This window comes from Carlito syrichta, unplaced genomic scaffold, assembly GCF_000164805.1.
Source record: "Carlito syrichta isolate Samal-C Ts95f unplaced genomic scaffold, Tarsius_syrichta-2.0.1 Scaffold130827, whole genome shotgun sequence".
Classification (NCBI taxonomy): domain Eukaryota; kingdom Metazoa; phylum Chordata; class Mammalia; order Primates; family Tarsiidae; genus Carlito; species Carlito syrichta.
The window spans coordinates 36880-52177 of NW_007074923.1; the positions used below are offsets into that span (position 1 = coordinate 36880).

The following is a 15298-nucleotide window of genomic DNA, read 5'->3' on the forward strand; positions in this document are numbered from 1 at the left end:
CTGTGGGGAGCCATGATCGTGCCACTGCACTTCAGCCTGGACAACAGAGTGAGATCCTGACTCAAAAAAACCCCACAAAAAACTCAACAGAAAAGTAGATAGTAATGCAGGAAATAGGGGACAAAAAAGCTGTAAGGTGCAAAGAAAATGACAAAATGACAAAAGTCATTTCCTCTTTATCAGTGCAGTTGCCCCTCAGTTCCAATGGGGGTTTGGTTTCAGGATGCCCCGAGAACACCAAAACCTGTGGATGCTCAAGTCCATTTTTCAGAAAGCACAGTATTTGCGTGTGACTTACACACACGCTCCCACACACTGGGAATCATCTCTAGATTATCTGTGATACCTAATGCAAGACGAATGCCGTGTAAATCGTTGTTATGCTGTACTGCTTAGGGAATAATTACAAACAAAAAGTCTATGTATGTTAACTAGAGATACAGCTGTTCATCTTTTAAAATAAATATTGCCAATGTGTGGTTGGTTGAATCCATGGATGCAGAACCCAGGGACACAGAGAACTGACTGTAATTACTTTAAATATCAGTGAATTGAACCTCCAATCAAAACACAGAGTTTGGCAGAATAGATACACAACACATGTTCCAACTATATGCTGTCTACGGGAGACTCACCTTAGAGATTTAAGGGTCTATTTAAGGACTAGAATAGACTGAAAGTAAAAGAGTAGAAAAGGATATTCCATGCAAAAAGTAGCCAAAAGAGCAGGAGTGACTACGTTAATATCGGACAAAATAAAATTTAAACTTTAAAAGGTTATAAGAGGCAAAGAAGGACATTATATATTAATAAAAGCTTCAGTGCCCAATGTTGCCACTTCTGTTCCACATAGTACAGGACGATTCAGAGCCATTAGGCAAGGAGGAGAAATGAAAAGTACCCAAATTGGAAAGGAAGAAGTAAAGTTATCTCCTTTCGGGTTGTATGAAGGAAACCTAAAGATTCCATACACAAAAAATCCTGTTAGAACTAATAAATGACTTCAGCAAAATAGCAGGAAACAAAGTCAATACACAAAAATCAGTTGCATTTTATACACTAACAATAAGCAATCTGAAAACATAATTACAAAAACAATTCCACTTAAAATAGCATCAAAGCATAAAATAGGAATTAGCAAAAAAGTGGATTTATACCATGAAAACAAAATATTACTGAAAGAAATTAAAGACTACATAAATAAATGAAAACACATTCCATGTTCATTGATTAGAAGACTTGGTATTGTTAAAAGGCCAGTACTACACAGAGTGATCCGCAAATGCAACACAATCTTTATCAAAATCCCATTGATACTTTTGGCAAAAATATAAAACTCATCCTAAAATTCACATGGAATCCCAAGAACAGCCAAAACAATCTTGAAAAAGAACAAAGCTAGAAGACGCACACTTCCTGATTTCAAAACTCACTGTAAAGCCACAGTAATCAAAACAGCATGGTACTGGCATAAAGACAGACATATAAGCTAATGGAATAAAATAGAGAGCCTGGAAATAGTCCCTCACATGCATGGTCAAATGCTTTTTAAAAAGGATGCCAAAGCCATTCACTGGGGAAAAGGCAGTCTTTTCAACAAGTGATGTTGGAGAAACTGCATATCCACATGTAAGAGACTAAAGCTAAACCCTTACCACATACAAAAATTAACTCAAAATAAATCAAAGACCTAAAATGGAAGATCTAAAATCATAAAAATTTTCGAAGAAAACATAAGGCTAAATCTTCACACTGGATCTGGTGAATAGTTTCACAGGTAAAGTCAATGAAACATAAAAGAAATAATATTAATCTTACAACAAACCTTTTCAGAAAACAGGGGAGAATACTTCTGAACTCATTTTATGAAGCCAGCAAAACCCTGATACCAAACCCTGACACGACATTACAAGAAAGGAAAATTATAGACAAAATCTTAGCAATTCAAATACGGCAAGATATAAAAAGAATAATAATACATCAGGACTAAGTGAGGTTTCTCCAGGAACATACATTTATAAAAACTCATCAAACTGTACATTTTAGAGCTATGCCTTTCACTGTGTATAACGTTTGTGTTAATTGCTTAAAAAGGATAAAAACAATAAGTTACCTCAATTCTTGGCCACACACCAAAACGGACTGGTTGTCTTTTAAGGCCACTCATAGTGCATGACCATAACGTCATATCCTCACCATAGAAGAACACATATTTCCCTCGTTGAATGTGGTGGTTGTCAATTCATCTGGCTTACCCAAGAGCAGTTCTGAGTCATTAAGATGCCAGTTTGAAAAGCATGGGGGCGTGGGGGAAGAATCAGGACATATCTGTGTTTCATTCTATTGGCGACTTTCACTGCTGTGTTGAGAAAGTTCGGGGCTCCCCACCCTGACTCTCCTGGGATTAGTGACTCCTCAGAGCAGCAAACTTCCCCTGGGCATCACGATTCCTATCTGGTTGGGATCATTTTAAACAGACCTATTACTTCACAGCAACATTTACGATTCCAATATTGCGGTGCCAAAGGCTTTCTGGCCGGGTTGTTACTTCTGAAATTAACTCAGCCTGCAAGTCCCATACTTCTGAGATAATGTAATCTCAGGACTCTAATCGAGACACTTCTCAGCTGAAAGCATAACAAATATCTGACTGTTGTGTGGTTTAGGTTTTAGAGAATCAAAGATTCCTGTGACGTTTTTAATATCCCTTGAGTATCGTTTTGTTTCTATGCCACATTTTCTTCGGGCTCGCTTATTGACAACAAGGAAAATAATTTGTGTTTTTTATTATATAATTATTTGAAGAGCTCCCACATTAAATAACTAAATCAAATTGGAATCTGCATTAGGTCACAGATTTTGCTTTTTGATTTTCATTCATTAGAAAAACTTCAAGTTTCCTACAAAGGGTACTAAGCACTTCGAGGCAATAAGGTTTAGAGAGCTCAAGGAGCTCCAAGGTCAGAGAGAGCTTAAAACTAGTGGGGAGAAAAAAACATAGACCTAAATGACTAGTGTCTATGGGACTGATATCAGAGTCCTCCAAACCCTGCCGGTGGGGAAGATAAGAGGGAGTTTTATTCACTGAAGTGGCATCTGATTTGGGCCTGAAAAGCCAAGAGGGATTTTAATCTGGGGGCCAGGAAGGAGGGGACTTGCTCTTGGAGAATTAAGGCTGGAGCGACAGAGAGACCCAGGATGCAGAGTCTGAATCCAGTTGACAGCAAGAAGCTCTTGGAAGACTTTAAGAAGCATCCCGATCCAGTGTGGCATTTTATACATGTAAGACGGTCACAGAGTGAACCAAGAAGCAGAGAGACTTCTGCCTGTTTGCTAAATCGACCTCTAAAGTCTATTTTCTGAAGTGATCTATTGTCAATTAAGTTATACTTTAAAATATCTCTGGGCTTCCACTTAATGTTCCACCAAACTGGCACTTAAAGCCTAACGATGTAAAACGTTCCCATGTGAAAAGGAGAGGAATAAAAGTGCTGCGCGCGCTCAGCTCCCCGGAAGTTTCGGTGAACAGTAGAAAGACCTTATTTGCATATGGGTGATCCCGGGGCCTCTGCTGGGCTCTTCTGCCAGGCCTGGGTTTGGAGGCGGCGCCGTCAAGAGGGGCTGGGAGCCCCTCGACGAAGGGCAGCCCACACTCCCAGAGGCCTGACCGAGAGCCCCGGGGGCCCCAGCCAGGTGTGCACGCGGGAGGCAGGGCGGAGCGGCCCTCACTCACCTGTCACGTAGAAGGCCTTGTAACTCCCCAAGCGGACGGTCTGCAGGGCTCCGAACTCTCCAGCTGCCCCACTGTTGGGGTGGAAGAGCATCTGAGAAGGGGCAGGACTTACTAATAAAGCCTGGAAAGCACCGCTTTCTTCATCAGCGTCCGCGCACCCCACCTGCCCCAAACACACACTGGCGGACATAGGCCTGTAGTCCACACCGGCCTACCCCCAGGAGCTCCCATGAAGACATCATCGTGCTACTTAACAAAAGGGAGCGGGTTATGGCTCGTGACCAGGGGGCGAAAGCTCTCACTGCGTGGGAAGTCAGACTCCTCGGCCCAAACCTGCTAAGTCATTTGCAGGGTCCAGTGTAAAATATGGATCAGGGGTACCTTGTTCACAAACGTGAGATTTCATGACAACACACCAGAGCTCTGAGCCAAGCACAGCGGCCTTCCAAGGGCCGGGCCCTGTGTAGTAGTGGTGCTGGTCACAGGCCCACGAGGCCGCCTGGCCTGAGCCCAAGCCCCCAGGGTCAGGGTGGGGCCTCCGGACTTGCATGTTTTACAGACATTCCCAATTCGGGTGCAGGTGACCTTCAGATCTCTTTGAAAAGCGGCTTCTGCAGCGTCAAGTCGATTTCTCAACTGTCCCTCACATAAGGATGTCAGGAAGGCATCTTGATTTTCCCAAAACCGTGCGCAACCTCACCTCTCAGCACCGTCGATTTCCCAGCTGTCCCTCAGACAAGATGTCATCTTGATTTCCCCAGAACTGGGCACAGCCTCTCGCCTCTCAACAAAGTCGCCCACACCGATGATTCAGCCTCACTGTACTTGCACTGAGGAAATCTTTCCTCACTCGGTCATAGATAAAGAGTTACCCCACAGAATGGAAACACCTAATTCAGGGTTCCCAAAGGAAGACTGTGATCTAAAATAAAAGGCCAGTGTCCTCGCTAGGTCGGTAGATTGAAGCAAGAAGCATGAAGCCGCCCTGGTGTGAGCCACAATCGTATAGATGGCTGGAAAGGCGCTGATGTGATTCGGTTTCTGTTTTTTGGTTTTGTGGAGTTGGCATCTCACTCTGTCACCCAGGCTGAAGTGCAGTGGCACGCTCCCGGCCACCGCAGCCTCGACCCGCTGGGCTCCGGCGATCCTTCCGCCTCAGCCTTCCCAGTAGCTGGAACTACAGGCGCGCGCTACCACGCCCGGCTGATTTTTTGATTTATTGGGTAGAGACAAGGTCTCACCAGGCGGGTCTCGCGCCTCTGGGCTCAGGCGATCCTCGGCCTCAGTCTCCCAAAGTGCCAGTTTCCATTTTGAAAAATGAGAAGCATCTGCTGGATGGGCAAACAGCTGTCCCAGCAGATTTCACAGCTCTGAGAAGATGTGGCAGGGATGGGCTCCTCCCACCACCTGCTGCTTCTGGGCTCCCCTGACAGTCCCCGCGGTCACCTGGGGCTCACGTGACGGCAGCAGCCTCCGTCCAGACAGGACAATAACTGAGACCCCTCACTTTCTCCATCCCTGGGGAAGCCAGGCTGTGCTGTTTCCCTCTTCGGACGACAAGACGTGGGGGGCTTTGAAAACCCGTTGCCGCTCAGCCTGTCATCCCATGCCTTGGGAGGCTGAGGTGAGTGAACTGCTTGAGCCCGCGGGTTCAAGACCCGCCTGGGCAACTTGGCGAGACCTCATCTCTACACTAAATCAAAAAATCAGCCGGGTGTGGTAGCGCGCGCCTGTAGTTCCGGCTCCTCGGAAGGCCGAGGCAGAAGGATCGCCGGAGCCCAGCAGTCGAGGCTGCGGGGGCCGGGAGCGGCCACTGCACTCCAGCCTGGGCGACAGAGTGAGACTCCAACTCAAATAAATAAATAAATAAATAAAAAGAAAAAAAGAAAACCCATTGTCAACTGAGGCACGATGCCCTCAGACTTCCAGAAGGTGGGAGTCAAGGCTTGCCGCTCCAGACCATCAATATTATCCAGGTCTCAGGAACAGACCTTCCATGAGGTGGGCTGCCGTGTTTGGAGCATTTATGCAGCATCACCAGAGGCAACTTCCAGCATCCAAGAGGCAGCAGGACTGTGGGCCACTGAGCTCTCAGAGACATGAATGGGCTTGGGAGAATTTGGACATGCATGTTCTTCCTTTGAGCAAACTGATGGCGACGGTCTTCTTTACGTCAGCATGGGAAGGAGGTTGGCAGACGGACGCGCACGAATCGCAGCTCCCCACAGGCCTGGTCCGAATTCCAAAGACGACTTTATCTTCTGCAAACTTGCTCTACCTTCCCGGTTGCCTCTCCCTGGGTGTGTTGGTTTTTTTTTGTTTTGTTTTCTAAGCAGGCGGGGTCCCCTCATATTAGGTTCTGTAAGCACCCCAGGAGGTGGGCTCCCTCGCCCTGACAGGGGTGGGGGACGGCGCACGGCTCACATCTCCAAAGGGGTTGCTGAGGCTGGCAGTCGTGTGCCAGCCACTGGGATAACGCCTTTCACCACTAGGGGCCTCCCTGAGAGAAGTGGTCGGCGTTCTAGCCGACAACGCCCGCTCCTGTGCCTCCCTGTAGGGCCTCCAGGCGTGACCCAAGCAGCCCCTGATGAGTGGGGCTGGACAGACACAGAACTGCTGGGAGAACCTCTCCGGTCCCTCTTGGATCCGGTCACGACGACCTGGGACTGAGATATGACTTGGTCAGTGGTGACGTGACAACCTTCAGCTTCTGTCTGGGAGTCAGGGAAGCACAAGGTGGAACGTGGGCTTCCAGGCTGTGCAGCCCTCCCCTTCCTCCGCCTCGCCTCTCTCCTTGTGGGCCTCACTGCCTGGACGCGGGCCAAGACCAGAACCAGCAGCCTGAGCCGATGCAAGACTGCAGCTCGGGGTCAGCTGCTGCTGGATTCGAACACCACAGACACGACGCCCCCAGAGGTGGATAAAATGGGCCGTGAGAAGACCATCCGGCGTGGAAGAGGCGGCCCAGCGCTGGCATTGCACCTCTCGCTTCCCGTGACTGTTGTTTTACCACTTGGTGACTTGATTTGCACAAGAGGAAAGAACCCTGTTGCCGAAACCCTGTTTTGAGCTGAATATCCAGTAGTTACTTTGCGCTTCTAGAAACTGGAAGAGTTTTCTAATCCAACCCATCCCAGAATCCTGGTAAACCCAGGACACTTCTGAGTGTGAACATATATTGCCTTTATTTAATAATACATATGTGGGCTAGGCACAGTGGCTCGTGCCTGTAATCCCAGCACTTTGGGAGGCTGAGGCAGGAGGATTGCTTGAGGCCAGGAGTTTGAGAACAGCCTAGGCAACAGAGTGAGATCCGTCTCTATTTAACAAAAAATTAAAAATACATACCTATACATGCATGTGTGTATTTGTATAGATATATGCGTGTGTGTGTCTAGATATATCTGCATATAGATATGTCTGCATGCATGTGCATAGCCACGCATATTTATACATGTGTATACTTGTATGTATGCATGTATGTGTGCAGACCTGTGTGACTAGACATATGCACACATATGCACGTGTGCATAGCATTTGAGTGCATGTCCTCACCTCCTGGTCTCTCTCACAGCTATTCCCACTTGAGACAACTCATTCTGGTCTCTAGTCTCAGTCCTTTGCTTCAGTAGCGAAAGTGGACCAGACAAGGCCAAACCCAAACTCAGGACTCCAGCTCCAGAGTCTCAGCGCCAACGTCTTCGCCGCCACTGCAGGAATCCGGCTCTGGGAGGCTGGGTGTGGTCCACAGGCGCCAGTCCCTCACGCTGGAAGAAGCCACCAGCGGCATCCCCCAAGCAGCACATGTGGCTGTTTCTCTCTGGGCCGCAGGCGGTTAGCAGCAAGGCAGCCCTGAGGCCAGCCGAGCGGCCAGGCGCCACCCACCCCATGACGATGTCCGGATGGGCGCTCCTCTCCTGCCCGGCTCCCGGCTCCTGGCTCCCGGCTCACCTGCCAGACATCGAGCAGGACGGGGCTCCCGGGTCTGCGCCACGCTGAGGCCAGAGCAGGCCAGCATCGAGGACGGAAGCGAGCGCCGAGGAAGCCTCAGGCAGGACCGACAGAGTCGAAGAGGCCACAGCCCTCGAGGCACTTCCTGGTGACCCCAATTCTGTCAGTAGCCATGGCAATAAACCCCCGGCCCGCAGTGCCTCCACTGACGTCTCGGACACTCCCCAGGGTCACACACTGCTGACAGCCTGGAGCGGAAACCGTCTTCCTGCAGGGCCTTTCCTGGTCGGGAGAAGGGCAAGGCCAGGCCTTCGGTTCGGGGGGCAGAAACTCCAGAAGGAGCAGGACCCCCTCGGAGGCCCTTCCAGGCCCCGCCGACAGCCCCGAAAAACGGCATTCCCGTGCTCGGAAGCACGGACGCCCGTGGAGGCCCGTGTTCCAGCTTGCTGGGTTGGTGGAGGGAGGGGCACGTCAGGCACAGCTGCACCCTTGCACACATTTGAGTCACTTCCGTGTGACCCTTGGCAAAGACCCAACAGATGCGGGTGGGTCCCAGACTGAGGAGCCTTGCAGAGGGGCCTCCGTGCTCCCCGTCTTCCTCTTCCTTTTCCTCCGGGTAAAAGGGAAACACATGGAAATGACGGAGGAGGGCCACCCAGCCTGACATTCCAGCCGTCGCTTCCGAGTGTGAAGCGGATCCACTGAGGGGCGAGGTGGAGAAGCAGAAGCCCAAAGCCGGGGCCAGCGGCTGCTTGGTCCAGAACCAGCTGCCGCGCAGGTGCCGGACCCTCAGAGCCGGAGGACACAGGGCACAGCGGACTTGCAGGCCTGCCATGCAGGAAGTCTTTCGCTCATTTATTAGCTCGTTCATTCTTTATTTGCTCATCCAGTTCGCGTGAACCGAGTGTGGGCTGGATGCACTGAGAGCGCGGCGGTGAACCTGACAGCTGGGAACCTTGCCCTCAGGAAGCTTCTATTCCAGAGCGGGGCCTCTCAATCAACAAGTCACAGACACTAGTCATCTCTCGCACCCAACACAGCATGCTGGGGTCCCACGTCATTCAATTAAATACATGTGGGGGAAACTGTACGTTATAGGAAATGGGCACTCATGCACGTGCACCCGAAGCCAAATGGCGAAATCCAGATTTGGATGGACACGCTGGATTGCTCTCAGGGGTGTAGGGTGGGAGGAGGGCTCCTCTCAAAGGCTCTCCTCTCGGAGATTCTTGCCCTGTGTCTCACCGGCCACGTGCGTGCATCCTCTGAGGATGGTTCTGTTTGCACAAAGGGGACAGACAACAGCCCTGCCTCCCGGAGAGCCCAGTGTGGGGCGAACCAGCTCCACTTACCCTGTGCCCAGACTGCGACCGGCCAAAGAGCACCTCGGAGGCGTCCATGCCATCAAAGTGTCGGCCTCGGGGCAGGCTGGCCTGGGCCAGGCTCACCACGGTGGGGAAGATGTCCAGCACGCTGCAGAGGGAACCAGACTGCATGGGCCCCAGATCTCCTGCTGCCTTCCTGGCTCTGCAGGGTCACAAGCCACCCGGCCCAGCCCAGAGCAAGCCGCTGGCCACCCTCACCCCTTACGACCTGCCCTCGCCCCTCACCCCCGAGGGCCGCCCTCTCCACCTGCCTGTCTTTCCTTCTGGTTCCACCTAGATTTCCACTCCTTGAGGCAGAAGGTGCAGACGTCCAGCGCCCAGGCTCTGAGCCGGGTGTGGCCTGGACTCCGACCCCAGCTCTGCCACCCATCTAGCTTCTGAATGCCTCCGTTTCCTATTCTCTAAAACGGGCATGATGCTAGCAATAGAATGCATCTGCCCCGTCTCAGGGAGATCCATTTCAAGACTTTCGGTTGACGCCGCAGTCGTGGATGGTCCTCAGCCTGGTTGCCGTGCCCCAGTATATTTTCTGCTCACGTTTCCACCCACATGTTTAATGCCTTTCCCATCTTGCCAGACACTGTGGCTGTTAATTTTTGCAGCCTGAGGTGCCACAGCAAAACTAGCATGAATTTTTTTTCCTTCTTCACAATTTCATGGGTAGAAGATTTGTCCTTACTCTAGATTTTAGCAGCCTCAGCATATTTTTTTTCTTTCCTTGTAAGTCAAGAACTCCCACTGTCACTAAAAAAAAAAGCAAAACACTTCCTGGCTTCCCTTTGGCATTTCCAGACTGCCAGCGCCACTGCTCTTGCTCTTTGGATCCACCACCAGGGTAAATAAGGGCTCCTTAGCCCAAGCCCTGTGATGCCACCTGATACCAAGATGGCTACTGAGTGACTAATGGGCAGGGAGCGTCTGCAGTGTGGACCCACTGGACGAGGGAGGGCTCGTGTCCCGGGAGAGACAGAAGGGCCGGTGTGAGATGTCACCGCACGACTTACAGCTTACGGATTGCTTATCTCTGAAACTTTCCAGGCAGGGTTCTTGAGCAGGGGCTGCCCACAGGGAACCGAAACCTGCGGCGTCAGGGGGACCACTGTATCCGTGCCAGCCTCGTCGGTGGCCAGACGGTTGAAGCACGAGGAGAAGGCCTGGCGCCCGGCAAGCGTTCCCTGGACGTCGGTGTCGTCGCGATTCCCGGGGACGCCCATTCTAAGAACGGAAGGCTCCACCTGTTGCCAGCTGGGCCACAGCTGTTCACTCAGAGGGAACGCAGTGTGACAGCTGTCTGCAAGGGAATGTTCACTTCACGTTTCATTCCCTGAGTCTCTGTCTCACGGAGCTTTGGTCTCTGTTCTGAAGGCCGAGGTCTGTGAAACAGCCCTCTCCTTTCTTTGAGCTCTCTTTGCGCGTTACAAGATAGTGAATGCTTAAATTGGGAAAAAACGAAGCCATCCAGAAATATAAAAGAGAGAGCAATGCACACATAGCCCATCCCCCGAAGGCAGCCATTGCGATCACACGGCGGGCCTTGTGAATGTGAGGTTTAAAGTCGTGCGGTGCGTTTTCAAAGCTGAAGGGCACATCTCCCCTCTGGCCTACTGTGCTCACATTGGAAAAACGCTCCAGCAAGAACTGAAAGGCTACCTGATGTAGGTTGGTTATTTGGCCCTCCAAACCTCAGGATGAAACTTGACGCTGGTGCTGGAGGTGGGGCCCAGGGGAGGTGTTTGGGCCATTGGAGTGGCTCCCCCATTAAGGATTTGGTGCCATCCCCAAGATAATGAGTGAGTTCTGACTCTAGTAGTTTGGGAGGCGGACACTGATTGTTAAAAAGGGTCTGGCACCTACCTCCCCTGCCTCTCATTTCCTCTCTCGCCATGAGATCTCTGCACACTATAGCTCCCAGTTGCTTTCTGCCATATGTGGAAGCTTCTTGTACAGCCGCAGCACTGTGAGCCAAATAAGCCTCTTTTCTTCACAGATTACCCAGTCTCAGGTATTTCTTTTCTTTTTTTTTTTTTGAGTTGGAGTCTCACTCTGTCACCCAGACTGGAGTACAGTGGCCACTCCCGGCCACCGCAGCCTTGACCCGCTGGGCTCCGGCGATCCTTCCGCCTCAGCCTTCTGAGTAGCCGGAATTACAGGCGTGCACTACCACGCCCAGCTAATTTTTTGATTTATTGTAGAGATGAGGTCTCATCGAGTTGTCCAGGTGGGTCTTGAACCCGCAGGCTCAGGTCATCCACTCACCTCCACCTCCCAAGGCGTGGGATTACAGGCTGAGCCACTGAGCCCGGCTGAAGGTATTTCTCTGTAGCAATGCAGACGGACTGAGACGCTGCCCTTTCAACAGCTGTTTATCTGAGAGCCAGGCCAACTCAGAGTCTATGGGGCTTGCTGGAGCCAGGAGGGCTGGGCCGACGGGAAGCGAGGCTTCCCCAGGAAAGAGGCCCTGGCATCCCTGGGCTGGGCACAGCTGCTGAATTCAGGCTACCCTGTGGGGAAGCCTCCAGGGCTGCACCTCCCCGCCTCCCCCACTCTGAGGTCTAGGGGAGCTCGGTGCCCTCCAGTGGGGCTGTGGAGGGACTGCCCTGCCGCTCTGCCTCCTCCCCTCCAGGCTCTGCCTCTGCCTGCACGCACACCCGATCTTGACCACGGGACAGAGCCTTTCCGTTTGGCTCTGGCTTTCGCCATCCATGTAGCTGGTGGCTTATCTCTCGAGATACAGGCTCCAGGACCAGCCTCCCACACGAATGCAGTCAAGGAATGCAGAGTCAGCACCCACAGAGCAGAGAACAGTCCAGAAACCTGTCCGGAGTCCAAGGCTCCTGCCACAGACCAGAAGGCAAAGGGGGCCACAAAGCAGTCTGAAAAGGGCACGGTGGTTTGGGGCTCTTTGTTCATGTTTCTTCTAAACGGTGCCCCGAGAGAGACGAGCATCACAGATGGGCCCAGTCGGTGAGCAAGAGAAACAGGATCTGGGTTAGATTTGGAAAGCATTGTGCACTTTCCTTTTCCATCTTGTCTTTTTCCCCTCTATTCTGAGGTTTGGCACCCAAATGATAGAGCGCTGAGTCTGACGCTCACGGAAGCCTGGTGTCTCAGAGTTGGGTGGGGACCTCAGGGGTTCCCAGTCCGCCCGGAGCACAAAGGAGAGCATCTTGCCCTCGAGAGAAGCCTCAACATGACCAATGACTCAGGTGCTCAGCGGCCCCGTCCAGCGTCGGAGAGCTTGGGCTGTCCAAAAGCCCTTCTTCAGGTAATGGGAGCAGCCAAGCCCTGGGCTGAGCCCTGGGTGAGGGGAGGCCCCCAGCACACGCTGCCGATGCCATCCCAGGGCGGGGCCCCAGCCTGCATGTGAGCTTGGAGGCAGCATCCTTCCTGCAAAGGCTGGCAAGGGCACCCCAGCGACGCCAAGCCTCCAACCCCCCCTGCAAAGTTGGGCCTCGGGGTCTTCAAAGCCCTGGAGAAAGAGACGAAACCAAAGCCCAGACCCACATATTCCAGTTTCTCCTGTGCGTTTCAGCCCCCAGCTTTTGGCAGAGCGGCAGAGGGCTTTCACAGGACCCAGTCACTCCGGCTCTCATGGTCTCTTCCTCCGTAAAAAACCAAAAAAAAGTAAAAAGGGTATTCTATGACGGCATGGCTGTAAAGTTGACTATGTGAATAGTGTGTATTAAGTCATTTGTTCCACCTAAACATCCTTTTTCCTTTGGATTTTAAAAGAAACTAGAAATTCCCCAAGTCTCACGGGCCCTGGCACTGCACCTCGTGAATCTGGTAGAGAAAGGGGGCCCCGGCTTCTGAAGGGAGGAGACCCCACCTCAGTGGGCCTTTTGGCCATGAGGCGGGCAGCCAAGAGCCGACTCACGAAAGGAGAGAGCTGAGACGCTCTGCAATTGACACACGTGGGCGGGGTGACGTCTTTGCAGGCTGCATTGTCCCTGTGAAAATATTTCCTTTTTTCTCCCTGTGGCCGCGGCCGGCCCAGGCTCTGAAAGGTGGTTGCAGGAAGCGTGCGCATCTGTGTTCTCATCCAAGGAGGTGCCACAGGAGCCTGGCCGTGGAGGTCGGGCAGTGGCGGGAAGCCTGCAGGCAGGAGGCCGGGGAGCGGAGGCCGCAAAGCGGCTCGCTCCGGACAGACTGGACTCCAGGACGTGCAGGCGTGGGAACTGCAGGCCGTACCAGGTGGCCCCGGGAAGGAGTGTGTCCTGGGCCAAGGCAGGGGACAGAAGGGCGGGACATTTCCTAGAAGCTGAGGACCCGCGATCTGGGGAAAAATGTAGAGTGAGCAGGAGGTGATCAGGGATCCCTGGACAGAGGGCCTGGACCAGTGAGGGTGTGGAAAGAGGACCGTCCTCTGTGGAAGAGCCGAAGTCGTCCCCGGGACGCGGGAGCGGCTCCTTTTCAGCGCCGAGTTGTACGTTTCTCTATGCATTTAGTTTTAATTTTGTTCCTGCTCTGCTATTCCCTGTCATTATCCCCAGGATAGCCAGGCCCCAGCCCCTCCTGGTCTTAGCCGTGCTGTGGAGAGGGGAGGGGCTGGTCTACGCTCACATCTGGGGGCAGCTTCCATGGCACCCACCACCACAGGTCCCACGTGGAGACCAGCATGGCCCCAACAGCACTGATTTCAGAAAGAACAGAGGTACCAGTGTGCCAAGGGGGACCCGGTCCTTCACCACTGCCTCCCTGGGCCTGCAGCAAGGTGTGATCCACAGTGGCACACAACAGTGAACACCTGTTGAATGAATGAGTGGTCCCGATTCTGTCCTTGCGTCACCAGGCTTTGGAACAGGTCCCGTGGAAGACCTCTCTTTAATCCTATGACATCCCTAGGCGCACACCGAATGTTAACGCTGGCTCTCTCTAACCCGCAGCCAGGAGGATGGGTGTGTTCCCTCCACCCCCACACACCTCCTTTTCGCTCTTCTGTGTTCACACGAGTGTTGACAAAACTTGGCTACTCTCTGACACCCAGAATTCCTCAGGGCCACTGGAATATGGGTTTCAGAAACTCTGGCCTTAGCTTTTGGTGGCTTAAGGGAATGACCTCTGATCTGGAAGAAGACCCATGTTCCTCTGAGGAACAAAGTTCCAGGGGAGGAGATGAGCAGTCTGAGCGGGAGTGCTGGGCTGGGCTCCCAAGAGCATGGAGTGTCAGCAACCGTTTCTTGCATCTGGGTCATAATGCCATCCTCAGGAGAGCTGTGCCACAGGCCGGTGCGGAAAGCGGCCTGTCCGGGCAGTAAGGAGGACCTACCCACCCTGTTTGACACGGACTCACTCGGGTAACAGCAGGAGGGTGACCCTGTGGAGGCAGGCCGGCAGGCTGCGGTCTGGATTAATTTATCCTCCCAAAGAAGTCATGAGCGGCACCGAGATGGGGTATTGGCGTTGTCCTGGTGGAATTCCAGGAGCTCTTAGGCAGATGCTACCTCGTACCAAGAACTCACTTCCTTTGGTCACCAACCATCCCCTCGGTCCGTTGTCACCTCCGAGGCTCTGAATGATCGATGAGACGATGTAATGTGATGGAATGGTGCCACAGCTGAATGTAGGTACAAACACCGCTCTCCAGCGAGAAGCGACATCCCTTGAGAGACTGCTGAGTTATTTGTGCACGTGCAGCCCAACCCGTGAACACTTGGCCCCTCTAGATAAGCATTTTGACTGCACCAAGTCGGGCCTATAAAAAGCAGCCTGCCTGGCCCTTTTCCCAGGCAGCCTGACATCACAGATTCCAGGCCATGCCGCTGTTGCCACACCTGCTGGTGCCTGCTGATAGCATGCTGCCCCCTCCTGATTGTACAGGGCTGGCCCAGAGTTCCTGGGGGCCCACAGGCTGCCAGCGGTGATGCCCGCCCATCCCCTACTCTGGCCATCAGAGCTGTTGACCCTTTCTCCCCGGGCTTGAATCACCCCCCTCCCCGCATTGGATCCAGGGAAGCTTGATGCCAACAAATCCTGCCTGTCCCTACTCGGCTGTGTTCTTTATGTCAGAACTCATAGGGCTAGTGGCAAAGAACCTTTGAAACTAAGAAATTTAATAAAGCAGACCCAATCTCTGAGAACACGAACAATTCTCCAAGGGTCCCCCTGGTTAGTGAACACAGGGCAGAGCCATGGACAGGAAGCCCCTGTCTGAATTAGTTAAGATATCCCCATTATAAGGAATGGTTACGTAGCTGTAAAGGCGCTGCCCTCAGATGGACCCACCACA

At 52.5% G+C, this 15298-nt stretch overlaps 1 protein-coding gene across 1 annotated transcript in view; it reads right to left on the reverse strand.

Annotated features, from left to right (window-relative positions):
• The window catches only part of ARSG (arylsulfatase G), a 90357-nt gene that overhangs the window by 9508 nt on the left and 65551 nt on the right, over positions 1-15298 (reverse strand). The window contains exons 9-10 of the mRNA XM_008049241.2: positions 9037-9157; positions 3734-3824 (exon numbers count right to left, since the gene is read on the reverse strand). Coding sequence (XP_008047432.1) covers positions 3734-3824; positions 9037-9157 — 212 coding nt within the window. The remainder of the gene's footprint in view (positions 1-3733; positions 3825-9036; positions 9158-15298) is intronic.